Source organism: Terrapene carolina, unplaced genomic scaffold (genome assembly GCF_002925995.2).
Source record: "Terrapene carolina triunguis isolate 2854851 unplaced genomic scaffold, T_m_triunguis-2.0 Scaffold68, whole genome shotgun sequence".
In the NCBI taxonomy this organism is placed as follows: Eukaryota; Metazoa; Chordata; order Testudines; family Emydidae; genus Terrapene; species Terrapene triunguis.
The window spans coordinates 66,766,888-66,789,262 of NW_020664419.1; the positions used below are offsets into that span (position 1 = coordinate 66,766,888).

General features: G+C 39.2%; 1 protein-coding gene across 1 annotated transcript in view; it reads left to right on the top strand.

The window, feature by feature from the left end:
• PTPRQ (protein tyrosine phosphatase receptor type Q) overlaps positions 1-22,375 on the top strand; it is a 160,971-nt gene that overhangs the window by 74,159 nt on the left and 64,437 nt on the right. Inside the window, exons 23-25 of the mRNA XM_026648947.2 lie at positions 229-380; positions 3,304-3,445; positions 11,230-11,499. Of these exons, the coding sequence (XP_026504732.1) occupies positions 229-380; positions 3,304-3,445; positions 11,230-11,499 (564 nt within the window). The remainder of the gene's footprint in view (positions 1-228; positions 381-3,303; positions 3,446-11,229; positions 11,500-22,375) is intronic.

The following is a 22,375-nucleotide window of genomic DNA, read 5'->3' on the forward strand; positions in this document are numbered from 1 at the left end:
CTCCAACAACATGCACCTTTGGTAAATAGAGTTTATAACAGGCAAATGGGGCAAGACTCAGGAGTTGTTGGGAGCTCTTTGTTAAAAGTGTAGCAGTACTAGATTGGTTCAGTTAAGCTCAGACACGAATGCGTAATGAATCTTTGTGATCTTTTGCTCCTACGAAGTATTCATATTTGCCTAAAATTAACATCATACATTTGAACTAATGAGCATTTTCTCCCACAGTGCCATTAGCACCTCCTCAGGATTTGGCTATTTTGAACTATAGTGCCTACTCTGTGTGGCTAAAATGGAGGCCAAGTCCTCAGCCAAATGGTGCTATTAAGAACTATAGTTTCAAGATTCATGAAAACAAGAGTCATACCATAGTTTATCAGGTATGTTTATAATATTTAGTGGTGTTTTAAGTATTTGAAAAAATATATTTTATTTTTCTGGCTATCTGACTCATGAAAAAATATATTTTATTTTTCTGGCTATCTGACTCATGAAAAAATATATTTTATTTTTCTGGCTATCTGACTCATGTCTCAAAACCAAAAATATGTAAGGCATTTTATATGCCTAGGTATGTCCTGCATTAATCAAAATTATATGAACTCATAACTTAGATGAGGTGATTTCCTTTTCTCCCTAATGTTTCCTCATAAAAGACACTGATTAAAGATGTTATGGAAATGCATGTATATTGTGGACTAAATCATATTCTTAGATACAGTCCACAGTGAGGGATTGTGTAGACGTTCACACTCCTTCTCCCTCAGCCATATAATGTCTGTTGTGGGGCCACTCACCACGCAAGGGAAATGCATCTGTTATTTCTTTGTATTGCAGTAATCAGTCCCAAACAGGGATCCAGGCTCCATTGTTCTAGACCCTGCACGTATGTGTAATTGAAAAGACAGTCCCTGCCCCAAGGCATTTACAGTCTGCTACTACAACCCATGAAGGAGTGCCCAGGATCCTGTGGAGTTGCGGGGGACATCATGTGGTCCTGATAGAATAGGGACAGAGCAGTTTCTACATCTGTGCACAGGGAATTCCGTTTTGCTTGCCATTATGCAGGACATGTGAAAGCTCCTCCATTACACATCTGAGGACAGGCCAGACGGAATCCAACAGTAGGCAGACTCTGCATGACAGTTAAATGTGATAGAGACCAGCAGTGGCACTCTGCTGAGATGTTTCTGCCACACACAAAGCTTCCTTCACGTTGTCAGAAGAAGAGTAGTATATGCAAGAGAGCAGACTGTGTGGAGAGCAGCAGTGGGACAGGCAGACCAATTCATGCAGAGGGAGACTGCAGCTTGTAGTGGGTTAGCAGTGGTCCCTCCCTCTCTGGGTCAGTGGGAGGCTACTCCGCCTCACTAGGTCACTGGGAGTCATTCACAATTAGGAAATTAGCAACAGCCAGCCTGTGGCTGTGGCCAACTGTCCGGGCAGAGCGGTAGTCAGTTGGGGTCTCTACCCTGCAATCAGGGACAAGGAGCAAACAGTTATGGGTCCCGGCCCGCAGTCAGGGTGGGAGTAGCAAGGAGTCTGTAGTTCGCACCTGTACCCAGGGCCAAGCCCTTAGTCAGGACAGGGCCGTAAGGAGTCTATGGCTCGGGTCCATATTCAGGGCCGAGTAGCAAGAGGGTTGGACATCTTAGCTCCGGCAGATGGCCGATGAACACAGGCTTCTTCGCCTAAAGAGGAGGGACTGCCACCGCAGGGATGAGGTGGCAAGGGTAGGGGGACGCAGGCCCACCCGACTCCACTGCATCCCAGCCCAGAGCCCTAACAGTGGCAGAGTGGTCTGCCACTGGGTCAGCGGGGAATCCAGCCGCAACACGCTGACCGGGTCTCTGGCAGCAATGCAGCCAGATTAAGGTTGGCTGCCCCAAGGCCACTTCCTCCGCTCACCTCAAGTTGTACCTGGATCCACAGGGGGTCCTTCGCTTCATCTGGATAGAAGGCCCATGGTAGTCCCAGCACCTGCTCCGTGGCTTGGTCAGCGGGTGGCTCCAGCAGCTCTGGCCATTCCTTTGCACCGCAGGGGTCCGCTGCAGTCTCGCAGCTCGGGAGCAGGCAAAAGGCATCTGGCTCCTTCAAGGGCTGCAGCCCAGCTGAGCTCCAGGACCCGCTTTTTATACTTCCTGTTCCTCTCTCTCACTTCTGGTGGGAGGGGCGAGCACAGCCTGGCTCCGCCCACCAGGGCTCGCAGCATGGTCCCTCCCCCCCTCTGGCTCAGTGGGAGGCCACTCTGCCTCACTACAGAGCTAAGTTGTATAATTAAACATTATTTTGAAAAATCTGCATTTGTTTTCACAGTAGAACTGAACAGCCCTCCCTACTGCTTTTACAGTCCCATGAAGAGATGGCTGTGAGTGCTGCAGGAACAGCTGTTACCAGGGATAGCCTATACTCTTGCCTCTTCCTCCCTGCATGTTTCTACGTCACCCAAAATAGTCTCTTGTCTCAGGTAGGGGAGAAGAAATCACCCCTATCTCTTTCTCTCCAATTGCCGGACAAAGGCTGGAGGGACAGGAAGGGCATCGTGCCATAAACAAGCAAAAATGAAAAAGTTAGCCAAAGTGACACTTCGAGCTGGCATCAACCTGTTATATGGAAATCCTTCCCTTCAACCGAATCTATATTTGAAGAGGTGCTATCAGCAATGGAGGCAGTGCAGATGGAGAGGAGGGTATTTGTTTGTGACAGCAGCTCTCCAGGCTGGCACAGGATGCATATGTGGAGTTAGGCTGCTGGTGTGGTACTACTGTAATTATAATAATTTCCATTGACAAACTTTCTTCACAAGCCACAGTGAGGGAGAAAGAGTGGAAAGGAAGGGAATGTGAAAGCAGTCTTTTCAATCCATCAAATAATATCTACTCTATGGTTTGGCCCACTCACTAATATGAATAGGAACTAAACCCTCAAAAACAAACAGAGGGGCAGATAAATGTGATTGCTTGTTGTTATTTGCTATATTTCTACAGAAGCTCTCCATTGTGTCTTTCTCATTTTTTTGTTCTGATATTTTGTCATGTTATTTCTGGTGGGGGTGGTGGGGGGAAAGGAATCTTGAAAGAGGTACCCTGTTCATACAGAAAAAAATCTGGCTTGTGCACATCTGAAGTAGCATGATAAAGGATTTGATCCTGCTTGGACTATTTTGTGTGACATGGAGACGTGAAGGATGCCAGAGACAAGACTGCAGTACCAAAACTCTCATTAACGTCAGTGTTGGGAGTATGAGACCCGCTGTGTTCCAATATGTGGATTTTGTGCTAACAATTGTGTTTTTCTTCTAAGAACGTTTCAGGTTCACAGAGTGACGCAAACCTTGTTGGATTAGAGCCATTCAGCACCTATTTTATCAGTGTCTCTTCTTTTACAAGAGTTGGAAATGGCAATCAGTTCAGTAACATTGTCCAATTCACAACAAAAGAATCAGGTTAGAAACAGTTTTTTTTTTCTTTGTTCATGAACTGCAGCATTGTCTATGCAGATTTCTTTTTATAACTGAACAGCATTCTTCCTTTGCTCTCCAAATGTAATGGAACTCAGAACTATATCATTGTCACAACATGCACTCGCATTCCTATTGTACCTGATAGGTGAGGTCTTTACTTTTCAAGTTCGATGTTAGAAGTCTGAAATTAGAAATATCCTCAATTGAACAGATAGGCATATATGGCTCCTATAAATCTTTCTGTAGCACACAGATAGTAGGAGAAAAATTAGATAAATATCAAACTTTGGAGACTAAAGTTATATTTTAGATCACTGTGAAAGCAACTAAGTTACAGTAATATCACAGGCAGCTGGACAAAGAGATGGCAAATGAATCAGAAGCTACTTTTTAACAAATACAAATGTTTAACATTTTCTGATAACTTATTTAGGGAACAAAGGCAGTCACTAATTAAACATCTTCCTTTGTGATATCTCAGTCTTTCTGACAACTGGGAAGAACTATGCACTATAATTGTTTTAATTAATTAACCATTTACTAGCCGCATCTTGTGCTTGACACATATCCTTTGAAGTTACAGAAGCTAGAAAACTGCCTTTTTCCTTTCTAAACAGAGAAGAAAGCAGAGAAGAGAGGGGAAGAGAGCACAGGCAGGATTTAGCCTGCTAGGAAGTGTTTATTTTAAATGACTAGTAGCTATTTAATATATTTTTTTACTAGTAACAAATGTTTATCATGTTGTTAAAAGTGATAAAATGATAACATGAAAAACTGAAAATTCTCTAAAGCTATAGGGCCAGATCTCAGGGTGCAGGCAAACTATACGGAGCTCAACTCAGAGCATTTGAGCAAAGATAGTTTATAGCCTCTGTACAAGGCTGCTGCTGCTGCTGGGCCAACTCAGGGTATCCCTCAGGCTGCCCTAGTTTACACTGGCTGCAACAGCCACGGAGCAGCAGGATTTAGGGGCCTCCTTCTCCTTTTTCTTTTCTATTCTAGCACCGGAAAGGAGGATAAGCCCCTACATTGGCTGTACAGCCCTGGAAGTTCACTCTGGTGCTGGCATCCGAGCCATGGTGTTAGACAGCTCTTGACTAGTTAGAAGGCCGAATTTCTGAATGCCATTTTATAACATGTTTGTCATGTACTTCTGTACCAGATCTGGACTGGCTACAGAGCTTGCTTATACACACCAGATGTGTTGACTAAAAGATCTTTTAATGCTCTGCCAGGCATGGCTGGAGTTTTACACACTCTGCCACCTAGTGGCTGAACCGTATAATACAGTTTAGCATTCCCTTAGATCAGTGATGGGCAATCTGCAGCCCATTACGGTAATGTGATTGCGAGCTGTGAGACATTTTGCTGACATTGACCATCTGCAGGCATGGCCCTGGCAGTTCCCAGTGGCTGTGGTTCGCCATTCCTGGCCAATGGGAGCTTTGGAAAGCGATGGGTCGCAGGTACGCGCTGGCCGCCGCTTCCCACAGCTCCCATTGGCCAGGAACAGAGAACTGCAGCCACTAGGAGCTGCAGGGGGCCATGCCTGCGAACGGCTAACGTCAGCAAAATGTCTCACGGCCCACAATCAGATTACCCTGATGGGCCGCAGGTTACCCACCACTGCCTTAGATCACCTCCTTTAAGTTCTACATTCCTACCATTTACAAATTTTACACTATCATGCTATCTTTGAATTTCAGTACATATCAATCTGTTAAATGTCTCTCGTTTTCTAATTACATGACCCGAACGCATAGCAGCTTGATCATCTGAGTTGCCAGGACTGGCTGTGGTCATTGGAATCCTTGAGTCATCTTGTTCTGCGCCAGCCATCTGTAGAGTTTGCTCTGCTGATTGTTCTTTCTGAGGAATAAACTGTAGATGTCGACGGTTTCTGTTGAACTGTCCACTGTCGCGCTCGATCACTATGATCTGGGCACTGAATTCTTTTTCTTTATGATAGCTGGAGTTGTCCATCCTTTTTCTCCGTCCAGTTTGACATGAACATGGTCACCAGATTCTAGACCTGGCAGTTTTCTACCTGAGAAATGTCTGTTATAAAAGTGTTCATAAGCTCTTTTCACCTTTTTATCTGATCTGGCTACTCTCTTTATGTCTGGCCTCTTTGGAAATAGGTTCTTTTCCAGAGCTGGAACAGTAGTTCTGAGTTGCCTTCCCATCAGGAGTTGTGCTGGACTATGTCAGTAGCCGCTATTGGTGTTGATCTGTAACTCAGAAGAGCAAGGAATGGATCTTCCTGCTGTAGGATTTTCTTGGCTCTCTCAGCTTCTCCATTTGCTTGTAGGTATTGTGGACTGCTAGTAATATGATCAAAATCGTATTTCATTTGGAATTACTTAAATTCTGCTGCAGTTAATTGTGGTCCATTGTCCATCACTAGTTGTTCTGGAATACTGAAGTGAGCCAAAAGTACACTTCAGTTTCTTGATAACACTGCAACTTGGTATGTCTTTCAAGTACATTATTTCTGTATACCTGGAAAAGGCGTCCATGATGCTGAGGTAATGGTGTCCTCTGAATTCACATAACTTTTCAGCTAGTCTCTTCCAAGATCTGTCTGGTAGAGGTGGTGTTATTAAAGGTCCTTTGTGTTGTGTTGGCCTGTTAGTTCTGCAGTATTCACATGCAGATACAGTATTCTTTATGTCCTTGCTGATGCCTGGCCACCACACTGACTGTTTCACCTGTTCACAGCATTTTGTTAATCCTTGATGTCCTTTGTGGGTGAGGTTTAGTATTTCTGCTCTCATTTAGTTTGGAATTGACTTTAATCATGAGTCCATTTGACTCGCATAATTGTCCATGCACTGCAAAGTAACCTCTTTTCACTTCCTTAGTGTCCTTTAAATATGTGGGCCAGTCACCTCCGTGTAACTTAGAACATCCTGAAGCTGCGTGTCTGTCAAAGTTGCTTTTTGTAGCTGTTGTAGTCTCTCTTCTGCCACTGGTTTGTATCATTTTCCACACCTTTACATCATCTTCGAACTGTCTGCTACTAAAAGACTTTTTCCAGGTGCATATTTAGCATTTGGATTAAATCACATTAACCTAAGCAATAGACATTGTTATCTCAGTGGTGCTTGATCCAAGTCTTTCCCACTGATGAGGGTTACATGTAGTTTATGGTCTGTTATCAGTATAAACAAATCCAATCCACAAAGATACCTGTAAAAGTTCTAACATGCCCATATGCTTGCCAGGCACTCCTTTTCAATCTGTGCATATCGTTTTCTGCTTCTGTTAGTGTGAGAGAAAAACGAAGCTGGCTTCCACTAAATTCCATGTTGTTGAAACAATGTACCATGTAGGGCCATAGTTAATTGCATCCTCACTGACCATTATGGATTTGTGCATATCATAGTACTTGAGACCTGGAGCTGTTGAGATAATTTCTATTACCTTTTTATAGGCAATTTCTTGATATGGCCCCCATAGCCAAGTTATGCTAGACTTCAGTTCATTCAGTGGTTTTGTCACTGTAAAAAGGACTTATGGATACCCAACCAAGGTAATTTACCATCCCTAGTATATGTCTTAGTTCTGGAACATTTGTTGGTGCATTCAATTAATTGCTTTTACTTTCTTGGGGCTAGGACTGATTCCATCTTTGTTTATTGTCTGCCCCAAGAGCTCGATTTGGTGTAGGCAGAAAATGCATTTTTCCTTGTTTAGCTTCAGACTGACTGATGAGGACTTTGTTGAGGGTTTTATTGTATTCTTCCATGGAAGACCCATATATAAAAATATCATGCACTAAGACTACAACTCCATTTGTATTTGTTAACAGTTCTGCCTTTTTCTTTGGAAAATTTCAGGTGCATTGGTAATCCCAGAAGGTAATCTTTGAAAGCAGAATCTCTCAAAGAGTGTGATAATTGTTAGTTTAGCACTTTCTTTGGCTAAAGGAGTTTGCCAGAATCTGCTCGAGACATCAAACTCAGATAATACTGTAGCGCTTTTCACTTTGGAGAGGGAAGTCATCCAGTGTTGAGAGGATATATTTTTTTCTTACAACTGCTCCATTAAGTCTTTTAAGATCCACACAGATTGTATTTTTCCATTTTTCTTTATAACTGGTACTATTCAGACACACTTGCTGTTGGCTTAGACCTTTTCTCGATTACGCCAGTCTTCTCCATTCTCTGTAACTCAGTTTTCCCTTTATGGAGTAATGGGAGAGGAATCCTTTAAGATATATGTACACTATATGGTTGAGCATTGTCTCAAGGTTTTTTTTATACTGCATCTCATTTCAACAGTCCAATCACCAAATATTCCATTGAGTTCTTCCACCTCCCTCATTAGGCTCATCATGGCTGCCACGTTGTGGCTGAGAAGGCAGTTGGTCTGTGATCCTTTGATCAAATACATTCTGAATGCAAAGATTTTGTCTTTGTAAGTTGTTTTTGTAGTGAACTGGCCCATGCAATACAGAATACCTCTGTGGATAGTCAGAGCTGTGTCAGGTGACTTCAGCTCTCGGAGGAGTTGAAGGTGATTGTAAGTCCCTTATGAGATGACTGTGACATCAGCTCCTGAGTTACTTTTAAAGTCAGTAGTCTTGTTATGAATATTCAGTCATCATAAGTGATAGATCCCAGAAATGGCTCTTGATTCTTTGTAATATGAATCAACTCCCTAACTGCTTTGGTACAGCAAACAGCTGCACAATGTCCATATTTCATGCATTTATTACACCATGTGCCTCTGGCTGGACATGCATCATCTCTTGGGACATGACTGTTTCTACATCGTGTGCATGTAGGCTGGAATTTGTCCCTTTTAACCTGGGAGTTGTTTCTCCTTGCTTTAGGGATCTTATGGTAATGACTTTTAGCACTTGTGTGGCATTTTTTAACAGCTTCTTGTTTTTCAAGTTTGTCAAGTTGCTCTTGATTTTGGTCTCACCAGCTCAGACTGCTTTGCTTTCTGTATAGCTGTGGCTAGAGTTAAATCTCTTTTAAATTATATCTGCTGTGAAAGGGTTTTGTCTGTTAACCCAGTAACCAGCCTGTCGCTGATATCTTTATGTTTTGCATTCCCCAAATCACGGTTTTCAGCCAATGCATGCAGAGCTTATAAAGCATTTGATATTTTCCTCTGTTTCTTGAATTCTTGAGATGAAAACATGCTCTGTCATAAAACCTATTTCTCTGAGAGACAAAGTATGCATCGAACATAGCCAGAACCCTTTCAAAGTCATATTTGTGACTGTATTCAGTAAATTCAAAGGATGTAAGGATATGTTCTGCTTGCTTCACCACAGCATAAATTAAAGAAGATACCTGTATATCTCCAGTTTCTTTGTGGAGTTTGTTTGCAGTTTGAAATCTTGCAAAATACTGTTTCTAGTTTGACCATTGTGAAGATTTGTCAAAGCTGAAGTTCTCTGGAGCAGTGAAGAGTTGCATATGTATGAAATCCTGCAATCTTTGTTGCTTTGTTCCTTCTGTCTGCAACCTTTGTTGCTTTGTTCCTTCTGTTTACAACTTTTGTTGCTGTTTTCCTTCTGTTTCTGTTCTTAGTTTATTCCTGACTCCATGTCATGTATTTCTGTATCAAATATGGACTGGCTAGAGAGCTTGCTTAAACACACCAGATATGTTCACTATAAGATCATTTAATGCTCTGCCAGATATGGCTGAGGTTGGTTTAAATAAGGTATCTTACACACAGTGCCAACTAGTGACTGTACAGTATCATACAGTTTAGCATCTGTTACAGTCTATATTTTTAGCAGCTGCATGTCCAACCATCCTTACAGTAGGATTTTGTCCTGTCCAGCAGCTACAGAGGCAGTCATCAAAGCTGTCTCTTTTGGTCAGTGACCTCATAGCCTCTCCCACATCCCTCCTTTCAGAAGGCTGCCTCCACTGGATGACACATTGCCCTTAGAGTGGGACCAAGTAATTTTAAAATTCTTTCTTTATGTTTTCTGCTGGGCTCATTGGGCCCCTCCCCTTTTCAGCCATTTTTGGCCACTGAATCTAAGGGCTGGTCTACAATTGAAAGTTATTGTAGAATAAGTTAGGGTGTGAATTTAAAGTGGACTAACTTTTCCTGAATGACTCTATGTGTAGGCACTCGTATTCTGAAATAAGAGCGCCATATTCCAAATGAGCCTATTCCATTTAAACTAATTTGGAATAAGGCACACACATTCTGGAATAACCTACATTTTATTCCCACTCTTTTTGGAGCACCTCTGCCCCACTGCAGCTCTCCCATGCTCCAGCAAAAAAATTTTTTTTTAAATCTCCCCCAGTTCAATGTTCTCAATTGAGTAGTCTGACCTTTTATCAGCTCTTGCCATCTAGTTTAATTTTTCTGTGACTCTCCTCTGAGCAGATCCCTCACAGCCACACATCTGCTCCTATGAGACCAGTCCTCGTGTCTCAGTTTTCCCCATCTGCTCCATGCTGCAGTTTGGCTTTTATGGACTTTGCCACATCAAGTTCCTGCTTCTTCCAGCATGTTCCTGTGTCATGGAGGTGTTCGATATCAGGATTGCAGACAAGCAACATAAAAAGATACTGCAGTCCATAAGTGCTACCTTGTGTATAGAGTCCCACTAAGTCTTTGAAACACAGGGACCGGTCAGTGCATTCCCCTTATCCTTGCCTGGATGCTACTATAAACTACCCTGGGGTGTGAGATGACATAAAACTAGCCCCAGAATTGAGGAGCCACAAACATCTCTTTTGCATCTCCCTCACCCAGGTGCATTCAGCACTAACTGGGTAAAGGATTCAGCCTTATGCCTTTATTAAAAATACAAAGTGATCTCCTTTCTTCTGTAGATGCTACTTTTGAAAGGAGTACTCTTCAAACTCTGGAGAGAAATATATGTATTTTTAAAGAGATCCATTTTCCTCTGTACCTGTAGTAATTAGTATGTTTCCCTCTATTTCTGGGACATTGATGCTAGTCAATTCCCTACTGTATGGATTACTGGACATCGCTTCACTAGAGAGAGAAAAAAACAATGCCTTTTCCTGTTGATTCTTTTCTCTTAGTTAGTACATCCCACAATCTGACTTTCCCTCAGAAAATTTAATCAGCTGTTCCATACCTCGGAGCCAGTTGTTTGTTTTCATGTTAAATATATAATACTGGTTTTACCTATGAAATTTGATGACCTGCCCAGGAAGCTTTACAAGAATTCATCTTGTGGGGAAAGCAAATGGGTGGGACCAATAAAGTAACTGCTTTGAAGTGACAGCTTTGAAGACTCCTCCAAAACTCCTGGGCAGGACACAACACTACTGTAGGGATTACCAGCCATAGGGTACAGTAAATGAGAGAAGGAAAGCTAAAGGGTAAGTAAAATTTTCTTTTGTAGTGTATCAGTTTCACATTACTGTATATGTTCCACTGTGCTGCTGATTAGAAAAAATGGGGGAAATGTGGGTATAGATGGGAGAGAGAAGGGAAAATGGAAGTTGGAGCATATCGTTAGTTTTAGGAAATATAATGTACTATCACTCTTTTCATTTCAAGCACTGCTTCAGTAATGTTAATAATTAGTGGAATAAAGCTTCTATAAAATATAATCAAGGACATCTCTTCATTTAAAACACTTCTAGCCCAGTGTTCTCATTACAGTATTAATTTATCTGGCATTGGAATGCATGACCCTTATTATAAACATTATGCCTACATCTCTGATTATACTATAATGTAATTACTCTTTTGATTGTTTGGAACTGTTAACCTTTGGTGCATATGTATCTTTTAAGCTCCAGATGTTGTCCAGAATGTTCAGTGTACTGCAACAAGTTGGCAGTCGATTCTAGTGCACTGGGATCCACCTTCTAAGTCAAATGGAGTGATTACACATTACATCATAATATTTGAAAGGAATTCTACAAACATTTCTGCCTATGATAAGGTGCATACTTTCAGAGATCTGCTATCAAATATTTCTTACCAATTTAAAATAAAAGCTGCAACATCTGCTGGTGAAGGAAAAGAAAAGATATGCAATGCCAGCACATTTCCAGAAAAAGGTAACAATTTTTGGATTTAAAATTTTACTTTAATTTAAATGACAATTGAATATTTAGATCAGTGATGATATTCTTACATTTACTACAGCATCCCAATCCTTTCCCTAGTCAAGTATAATCACAGTTTAAATCTAATATCAGATAATGAGAAATGGGGCCTGCTCTCCAACCCCTGTGTTGAAATGTCCTTTATTGTAATCCCAAGGGACAGAGTTTATCATGGAATAGCCAGTGGAGAAAGTCAGTGGGACTTGGAAGTACAAATGAAGAGTTATGTTCTTGCCATGTTAAGTTTGAGTTCTTATTTTATTCATACTGTATCACCCAGTCCTAGTATGCATTGGCTCATAGCTAGATTGGGTATGTTTTCATCTTTTTGTTGGTAGCCTCACCTACTGAATATTATTACTGGGAAGGTTTTGTATGAGATAGTGGTATTTCTGCCAGTGACATCCTTTGTTTTAATGTTAAATAGCCAATACTGCGAATTCACTCATTAGAAGTGCTACCATTCAGAGGTTGTTAATCAATAAAATCATTTAACTTCCTCCAATGTTTGTCATCTTAAGCTACCGCTGAAATGAACTTTTTAACAGGGGAAAAGACGGCAACCATATAGACAGTTTAGGGAAATTAATTCCTGTGCCTTTTTAATAAAGAGGTTATCTTCACACTTTCTTTTTATTAGTATATATTTAATAATGGGGCTACTTTTTCAGTGGCACTTCTTGCATGAACGGGAGCTTTAATTTGCATCTCCAGCCTTGAAAGGCCTGGATACATCCAGAAACATATAAGCTCATTCCCAGTTGGAATATGTTTTTCTCTCTCATCTCTAAAATAATAAGAACTCATTAAAACACATAATATTACTTATTAGTTTCTCTCTGGTAATTGGAACCAACTATCTAATTGTCTTTCATAAATAATGATGAGTCAGATAAGTATGATGTTAATGTCATATCAGAAATTCTTGCTTACAGTACTAGTGGGGGTATATTTGAAAGTCTATTATAGTGTAACATTTTTCATAAAGTTGAGGTCAATGGGGCTATTCACATGCATGTGAGGGATACAGGGTTGGTACCCAGTTTGAATCGGAATAAGTTCTGCCTGAATATTAAAGAAGTGAAGTGTAGTTTGTCCAGCTCTGATAGTTCAAAAAAGCTTCTAGTAAGTGACTTGGTGAGGCCTCATCTGGAGTACTGTGTCCAGTTTTGGGCCCCACACTACAAGAAGGATGTGGAAAAATTGGAAAGAGTCCAGCGGAGGGCAACAAAAATGATTAGGGGGCTGGAGCACATGACTTATGAGGAGAGGCTGAGGGAACTGGGATTGTTTAGTCTGCAGAAGAGAAGAATGAGGGGAGATTTGATAGCTGCTTTCAACTACCTGAAAGGGGGTTCCAAAGAGGATGGATCTAGACTGTTCTCAATGGTACCTGATGACAGAACAAGGAGTAATGGTCTCAAGTTGCAGTTGGGGAGGTTTAGGTTGGATATTAGGAAAAACTTTTTCACTAGGAGGGTGGTGAAGCACTGGAATGGGTTACCTAGGGAGGTGGTGGAATGTCCTTCCTTAGAGGTTTTTAAGGTCAGGCTTGACAAAGCCCTGGCTGGGATGATTTAGTTGGGAATTGGTCCTGCTTTGAGCAGGGGGTTGGACTAGATGACCTCCTGAGGTCCCTTCCAACCCTGATATTCTATGATTCTATGACTTTCTAATTCTTAGGTAGACACAAAGCAAATACAAAAATCGGTGGAGAGATATATTAAAGTCTGATTTGCCAGAAGTTTAACAAATTCCTCTTTATTCTGTGATCTATATTGTATGGACCTGGGAGCTATGCCTATTTTTACTTAATTTTCCATCTAAGAAATATAAAATCTTGGGTTACTTTTTGTTTCTTTGCGATAAAATTATCTAGGGAGAATTCGTAAAATGTGATGCCTTTAATGACACTTGAATGTTGAAAGGGCAGATAATTGGAATTATAGCTGGAAGAATACGGACTAAACAGCATTAATGAAGATTCATTCAGATTCTGATTTGGCTGTTCAGTTCAACCATGCTTGTGTACCTTTTCATATGTTATTTGTGAACATTCTCATGCCTTTTATTTTGTTCTCATGAATGTATGGGGGCATCTCTGTACTGCATAGGACTACTGTATTCACATGAAAACAAACATATTTGTATCTGAGGAAGAGTATCTGCTATTTGTTATTTACTTCTGAGTAATTGTTACTAGTTTTCATGTAAATATTTTAGTTATCCAATCAAATAATAGACAACACTTCCACATGACTTAGTGGTGAATGATGAATAGTGAATATTTGAAGTGAACAGTCCATAAACCACCCAAAAACTGAAAATTGTATGTTCAAACTATTTAACAGATCTTTATGAACAATTAAAATATTGGATACATTGGGATTGCTATAGAAATTATTGCTAAACAGAATAAAGAGCTGTTAGCTAACTGATCTACAGTGAATAAGGTTACCTAATTCACTTGGAAAATATAGATTTAGAGAATTTACAGTTTCAATCCAACTCCCGCTGAAGTCAGTAGAAATATTCCCATTGACGTCAATTGGATGATAACCTTTAAGAGGCGCTCCCCCATCAAAACAGTGGGAATTTATTTTAAAAGGATATATGATTAGGGTGACCAGATGTCCCATTTTTAAAGGGACAGTCCCATTTTGGGGGACTTTTTCTTATATGGGCGCCTATTACCCCCCGCCTCCTGTCCCATTTTTTCACAGTTGCTATCTGGTAACCCTATGTATGATAGGATATTGGAATATAGTCCATTATTTTATTTTTTGACTGATATAATTTGAGATATTTTTCTCATTTATTTGGGCATAATGTTTTCTCTGCATCTTTTGTATTATTGGAAAAAATCAATTAATTTATAGATTTCAATGTGGCACCATGTAATGTTATGTGTGGGTTAGGTATTTATTTCATTGGAATGACAGGGCATGACTGAAAACTCATTTAGCTTTGCAACCCCCATTTTAGTGCATTTTTCAAATTTTTATTCTTGGGGGAAAAAAGTTTATTTTATTAGTTATATTTACAACCGTACCTGTCCAACATTTTAGGTGCAGAACATTAATGCATTCAAAAACTCAGTAGATCAAATTGAGAATAAAAGGAACTTCCAGTCCATCACAGTAAACTTAAACTTCTCTCCCTCCATCCTTTGCCATTCAACCCTACTCAGACCCTCAAAAAACTTCCACCTGGAAAAATCTCGGGAAATAGCATCTTGTATTATTTTCTTGAAAGTCTTCTAATCTGGACTCTGATGGACCAAGGGTGAAGTGATCACCAACCCCTTCATGCCCTGATTCAGCAAAGCACTTAAGCACATTCTTAATTTTATGCATGTGCTCAAGTCCTCATGCAGTCAATAAGACTTAAACACACGCTTAAAGTGAGGCATGATCTTAAATGCTGTGTTGAATTCTGAGAGATATAAGCGTATGCTTAACTGCTTTACTCTATCAGGGCCTACACTAGCTATAATTTTACCGGGAGACATTGCTTTTTTAAACACAAATTTGATTTATTTTGGAATACCGTGTGCATTATTAATGAGAGATTTGCCTGAGTAAGGGCTGCAGGACTAGGCCCTAAAACTACAAAATATGGATTATTGCTCTAAAAGAACGGTAGCTCAGACTCGTGTTGTTTAACATTTGGTTTAAATTTTAGCACTTAGTCATATTTACAACAAACTGGTTATTAGTAGGACAATATCTTCTTAACTGTGTGTTCACATGAATTGTTTTCTGATGAGTGGCTACTAGGAATCGAAGATTCATGGTAGGGAATGGAAACAGTTTTATAGCTGTTGTCAGCTTCTTATTTATGGTGATCTAAGATTAGTTACAGAATACATAGCCAGCACTGAGTCACTGACAATGCATTTATTTTTGACACAAAGTGAAATCAAATTTGGTTCAGTGTCTCATTGCATAGTGTCTAACCTTTACATTCCTTGCAAAGACTATTTGATTTTTTTTATGTAAACTTGTTCATATCTGGGTATTACTAAACATGGATCATGAAGATTAAATTTATGAGGAGATTAGTGTTTGGTGTCTAATCTAGCTTTGCTGTCATGGTAAACCACTTGTACCAGGGTAGAGTATGTTATGACCCACAAAAAATCTATGAACTTTGTGGTAGTTACATTACTTTGTGTTTAAATATTTTATATAGGATATGAAAGATAATATAGCAAGATTTTAGGACTGAATAACTATCCTTAGATTATATCCAAGGAAAGATGCATATTATAATGGGATTTCATTAGGGTTGGGTGAATTTTCAGAGGACAAAAACTGCCTTAAACTGGTAAGAAAATGTTCTCTAAAAGATTCTCTCTATTTTAAACCTGTCCAGGTTTACCAAACTCTAGAGTCTAGGACAAATGTAATAGTCATTTGCAAATAAAAATTAAACATATTAAAGTACCATTTTTAATTCCAAAATGTTAAACAATTAAAAATAGAAACTCCTATTATGTTTCATTTGTAAATTTTATATTTTACTCAATCCATGCTCACTGTTTCTTCTGCCCTGAAACTTTTAGTTACACACACACACACTAAATTAAACATACCATTTTCAGCATGAAGAAAAGATATCAAGTTAGTTTGCCAGGCTCTATTTTCAGTGTTATGGTGCACGGTGTAATTTTCCTTACTGTCTCCTAGTATTATTTAATATTTATATTGTGATAGCACCTAGGGTCCTCAACCAGCTCAGGATCCCATTGTGCTAGGTGCTGTTCATACATATATAGTAAATGACAGCCCCTGCCCCTGAGAGATCCTATACTTTCTTCTTCATAGATTCATAGATTCAAAGGCCAAAAGGGACCATTGTGATCATCTAATCTGATGTCCTATATAACACAGGCAATAGAACTTCCCCAAAAATAGTTTCTACAGAATATCTTTAAGAAAAACATCCACTCTTTATTTAAAAATTCAGTGTTGGAGAATCCACCATGGATCCTGGGTAAGTTAATTATTGTCACCATTAAAAATTTATGCCTTATTTCCATTCTGAATTTATCTAGCTTTAACTTTCAGCCATTGGATCATGTTAAATCTTTATCTGCTAGATTGAAGAGCCCATTATTAAATATTTGTTTCCCATGTAGGTACTTACAGACTTAACCTTAACCACCTCTTAACCTTCTTTTTGTTAAGCTAAATAGATTGAAATCCTTGAGTCTATCACTATAAGGCATGTTTTCTAATTCTTTAATCATTCTCTTGGCTCTTCTCTCAACCTTCTCCAATTTATCAACATCCTTCTTGAAGTGTGGATACCAGAACTGGACACAGTATTCCAGCAGTGGTCATACCAATGCCAAATGCAGAGGTAAAATAGCTTCTCTGCTCCTACTTGAGATTCCCATTTTTATGCATCCCAGGTTCACATTAGCCCTTTTGGCCACATCGTTGCACTGGGAGGTCATATTCAGCTGATTATCCATCACAACCCCAAGGTTTGTCACAGTCTCTGCTTCCCAGGATAGAGTCGCCCATCCTGTAAGTATGGCTTATGTTCTTTGTTCCTAGATTATACATTTACATTTAGCGATATTAAAACACATATTGTTTGCATGAGCCCATTTTACTAAGCAATCTAGGTTGCTCTGTATCAGTGACCTGTCATCTTCATTATTTACCATTCTCCCAGTTTTTGTATCATCTGCAAACTTTATCAATGATGAGTTTGTTTTATTTCAGATCAATAATCAAAATAGATAAGGCCAGGAATTGATCCCTGCAAGACCCAACTAGAAATATATCATTCAATGATGATATCCTGTTTACAATTACATTTTGAGACCTATCAGTTAGCCAGATTTTAATCCATTTTATGTGTGCCATGTTAATTTGATATCTTTCTATTTTTTTTAATCAAAATGTCATGCGGTACCAAGTCAAATGCTTTACAGAATCTTAGTATATTACATCAACACTATTACCTTTATCAAACTTGTAATCTCATAAAAAATCAAGTTAGTTTAACAGGATCTTGTTTCCATAAGCTCATGGTGATTGGTATTAATTATATTATCCTCATTTAATTCTTTATTAATCAGGTCCCATATAAGCTGCTCCATTATCTTGACAGGGATCAATGTCAGACTGACAGGCCTATAATTACACAGGTCATCCCATTTACCCTTTTAAAATATTTGCACATCATTAATTTTCTTCCAGTCTCCTAGAACTTCCCCAGTATTCTAAGATGTATTGAAAGTCAACATTAATGGTCCAATGAGCTCCTCAGCCAGCTCCTTTAAAACACTTGGATGTAAATTATCTGGATCTACTGATTAAAAATGTCTAGCTTTAGGAGCTGCTGTTTAGCACCATCCTGAGATACTAGTGGAATGAAAAAAGTATGTCAGCCTGGTGTAGAGCACCCACATGTGAGATGAAGGGGCTTCTGTGTCCCTTGCTTCTACTTTAAACAAGATCAGGGTTTGTCCTGTAATGAAAAAAAGACTTACTCACTGCTGCCAATCTGGTAGCTTCCGTGATTTACTTAAAATATAACGCATTCAAATAATTGCAGAGTGAGATCATGACACAATGATTTCTGAAGAGCTCCTTCTGTTACAAAAGTTCATTTGGTTCCCATACTTACATGTGCTCAGTACATTATTATTATTATTATGTATTAATTTGTAGATTCACCCATTATCAGGTATGTCTAACTACAAGATAAAGTTAATGAGTTCTAAGTTGCTTGTTCACCTGACCTAACAAACATAGTGAACTCTTTGCTGCTACAGCTTTAGATTTTCTCTTTATTATGGAAGGTCAAAATAAATTTAATTGATTCTTTTCCTTTAAGCGGATAAATCAAAACCAGTAGGGAATTTTAAATACCAATTACTCTTTAAGGAATTCTACTGTTTCTACTTACTAGGGAATTCCATAGCACAAGTCAAATAAAGAAGCTTTATCTTTAAAAAAAAAAAAAAGCATACACACACACAACCCTCAATGCTGGATTAACTGGGTGAAAAATGGTGACAAAATATGTGCAGAGCTAAATTAGAAAAAGTTTGCAAATCACATGCATTACTTGTTTAAAAGTAAGTGCCCAACGTATGCAGCTTACTATAATGGCCCAACCCTTTGAAATGATGAGCATTCTCAATACCCATTGAAATAAATGAGTGTTGAGGGCAATCAGCATTTTTACAGGACTAAATCCACTGTGTGTGTTTCACAGTTCAGGAAATCCATTTCCTCCTCTGTATGTAATTCTCAAACCTTCCATACTGTATTCTTGAGTGAGCATATTAAATGAAGGGTACGATCCTTCTCCTATGATATATTCCAATTGACTTCAGTGGAAATATTATTAGGCCTGTAGGCCTAAATTTTCAAGTGCTCAAAACCCACAATTGGGGACAGATTTTCCTAAGAGTTCAGCTCTCACTTAGGCAGCTAAACAAGGACTAGATTTTCAAAAGAGCTTAGCAGCAAATGTGTTGAGGTCTTTTCAAAATCTGACCCTAGCCGAGGGGTGGGGTGGGGGGGGGGCAGTGTGAACTCTTAAAAATCTGTCCATAATATCAGATCAGTGACAAAATCATGGGAAAAATAAAAGCTAACATTTTTTACATTTTTATGTCAGCAAATCAGCATCCAGTCCAAAAAAAGAAAGATATCACTGTTTAGGGCCAGATTGTGATGCCTTACTCAAGCCGAATGGTACCTTATACCATGAGTAATCCCAATGATGTCAGTAGAACTACCTGTAGAGTAAAGCGCTACTCAATATAAGCAGGAGTATCACAGTTTGGCCCTTAAGAATTCTCCATGAAATATAATTTTATCAACACAAAGTCCTCCAAATATTTATTTTCTTAATTTCCTTTTTTGTTATATTCCAGTATTTATCTGTTCCAGGTTCTTCACTTCACTTCTTTTGATGCTCTTAATACTATGCAGCAGATTTATAGGCTGCCATTTTTCTTTTAATGCAAACTCCCTGCTAAAGGCAGCTGTTCTGAAGGCAGATTTCTTTTCATTAATTTAGTTAGGAACTAGACATACCACATTGCTTTTTTTCTTTCCCCGTCCTGCGCAGCTGCAGCCATTGCTTTTCAGCAACCTCTACAGTCAGACCCATCTTCTTTCCTTTCTCGAGCAGATTGGATTTTTTTTTTGTCCTTTACTGCTCTTGTGTCAGCTTCTCTATCATGATGAATAGAATTTTTGCTGCAGAACTCACCTGTCTGTCTCTTCATTTTGGCCTAGCTTTATATGCTAATTCCATCAGCCCAGTTCCTTTGCCTTCCTCGCTCTGTGGATGTTTGATTCACATTCGGGTGCTTGTTGGATCTGGAATTTGCTTCCACTTAGGTTCTTAAATAAAAGCTTAACCTGAAAGCAGCCCACAGGCTTTGGGGCTCCTGATTAGCATCACAGCCAGGTGAGAGTAGGGAGTTTAAGGGACTTGGTGCTTGGCTTTGAAGTTTGGCCACCTTTAAACACTGCTGGATGAACTTAGACATTCCTCATCCCTGCACCAATGCAGATACTGAGTTCACTAGTACTTCACAGTCAGTGATCTCCTCTGGCATAGTTGTTGGAACTAGGGATGGTGGGAGTGCTGCCACACCCCCTGGCTTAAAGTGGTTTCCCTTATATACAGGGTTTACAGTTTGGTTCAATGGCTCTCAGCACCCCCAGTAAAAAAATTGCCCCAGCACCCCTGTCTTCTGTTTCATGGTTATGAATTCAAAAGCTAAATAGAATGAAAACAAACCCTTCATATTATAGACTGCTCCATATTCTTTATTGTGTTATAATGAAAAAAATATAATCAGGAAAGAATATTTTTATTAGGTAAATACTTAAATAGATTGATCACATTATAATGAGGCTTGTGATGTATTGGGGGATTTAAACATGAGATTAGTATCAAAGGTCTAACCAGCTAGTCAGAACACAACTCTGGACAGATAATGTCCCAGTGTATACCATAACTAACATCCTTTTCTTTCTTTTTATTTATATACTGGCTTTCTGGAGGCCAGTGAAGGTTAATACAATTACATTTAGATGTGTATTAAAACAGAAACATGTCTATGGGAGTATATATGCAGACCTTTGTTACATATCCGATGAAAGCATCAGATCATAAAGGATCATTCCTGAATAATGCAATTTGTTATCTGAAGTAATTTTACTGTGAACATTGATCACTTCATAGTTGAATCATGTTTAGAAAATTTAAACAAGCTGTATGATTACTCTAGGAGGCATGGAATGGTTTGTTCAAATTAGTACCATCTGTGGATAGAAAAAGTTTGGGGAATTTTAGTCATTCTTGAAGAATGAAAATCTGATTCTCCATGCTAAAGTAACTATAATCCTGTTTGTATCTGTAACCCAATAGTGTAGTTGTCTTGAAGTTGTCTAGTTGAATGTGCAATTCATCAAAGCAGAAGGTACTGTACCATGGAGTGTCACTGCTGATCACTAGTAATTGCCCTCCGAGTACCTGCATTCTCTTTTTGATGTGCTCAGGACTCAGCATCTTTGCATTTATTCTAAGCGAAAATGACATTTATATGTGATTTGCCCATTTAAATGTATTTGATGAGATTAAAATGAATTAAACTTTTTAACTAACATTTAAATCCCTTTTTAATAAACTGTTCAGGCATTGTGGCAGAAAATTGATTTTCTGTGTTTGCTGCTGTCTTACACTTTATTTTGCAGGGCAGAAACTAGACAAATTTTCTACTGAAACAGGCCCTTAATAAATTGGAAATGAGATGAAATAAAAATGAAAGATACTGTATTACAGTATAAAATATCTATCTACTCCAGTGTATATCTAAGGTGCCTATCATCCTGGGTATCTGATAGGATTTATTCCATCAAAGAGACAATTTTGATCTAGTTTTATTAGATCAAGGGTATTATCTTCCTGGAAATATATTTAAATTGTAGTTCACTCAAACCATGAAGTGTCTTTTTCATTATTACTGCTACATTATTGGACTTAATTATGCTTTTATGGCATCACCCTGCACCCTTCAGGGGGTGCAGTATGTTCTCCCCTGCAAGGCCAGTCAGATCTGCTGGCTGGAATATAGAGGGGTTGGGCAAGGCATTAGCTTCCTCTTTGCCTCTCCCCTCCTCGTTAGAAATACAGGGACTGAAATTGTTGTCTGCTGCCACATGGAAGGAAGAGGAGGAGAATCCTTGCACCATTTCCCCCACCGCTTTGTGCACCCAATCTGCCCCATTATTATTAAACCTGTTTCTGTACCTTAGTTTCTTCTGTCTCCTTTGTCCCAGGCAGATCTTTTTATATCTTTCCTCCATCAGGACTTTTAATTTTTGAGATATTGTATGGGAAAGTGACTCTTTAGGCTTTGGCTTTAATAAAATCTCATAGTTAACAGGGCTCCTCCCAGTGAGAGAACCCCAGAATACATTGATCCGAACTCCCCAGGAAGTCTTGGAACTCATACAATTTGATTGGCAGCACTTAATCCATCAGAGATTGCTAGTCCTGCTGAGATTAAAGGCCCTGTTTTAAATGGAGGTTTATTCCATGGAGTGCTTGCAGGATCAGACTCTAATATAGTTTTCAGTAAATATAAGAGGTCACTTGTAGATAGAGAAGATGACACTGAACCAAGATGTTTCTGTCCCAGTGCTGTCAACTCTCATGATTCTATAGTAAATATTGCAATATTTAGAGTTTTTCTATACACACACACACACACACACACCGTTTTGGGGGCCTGATCCTGATTTTTGAATATTTGGAGTTAGCAATTTTGCAATCC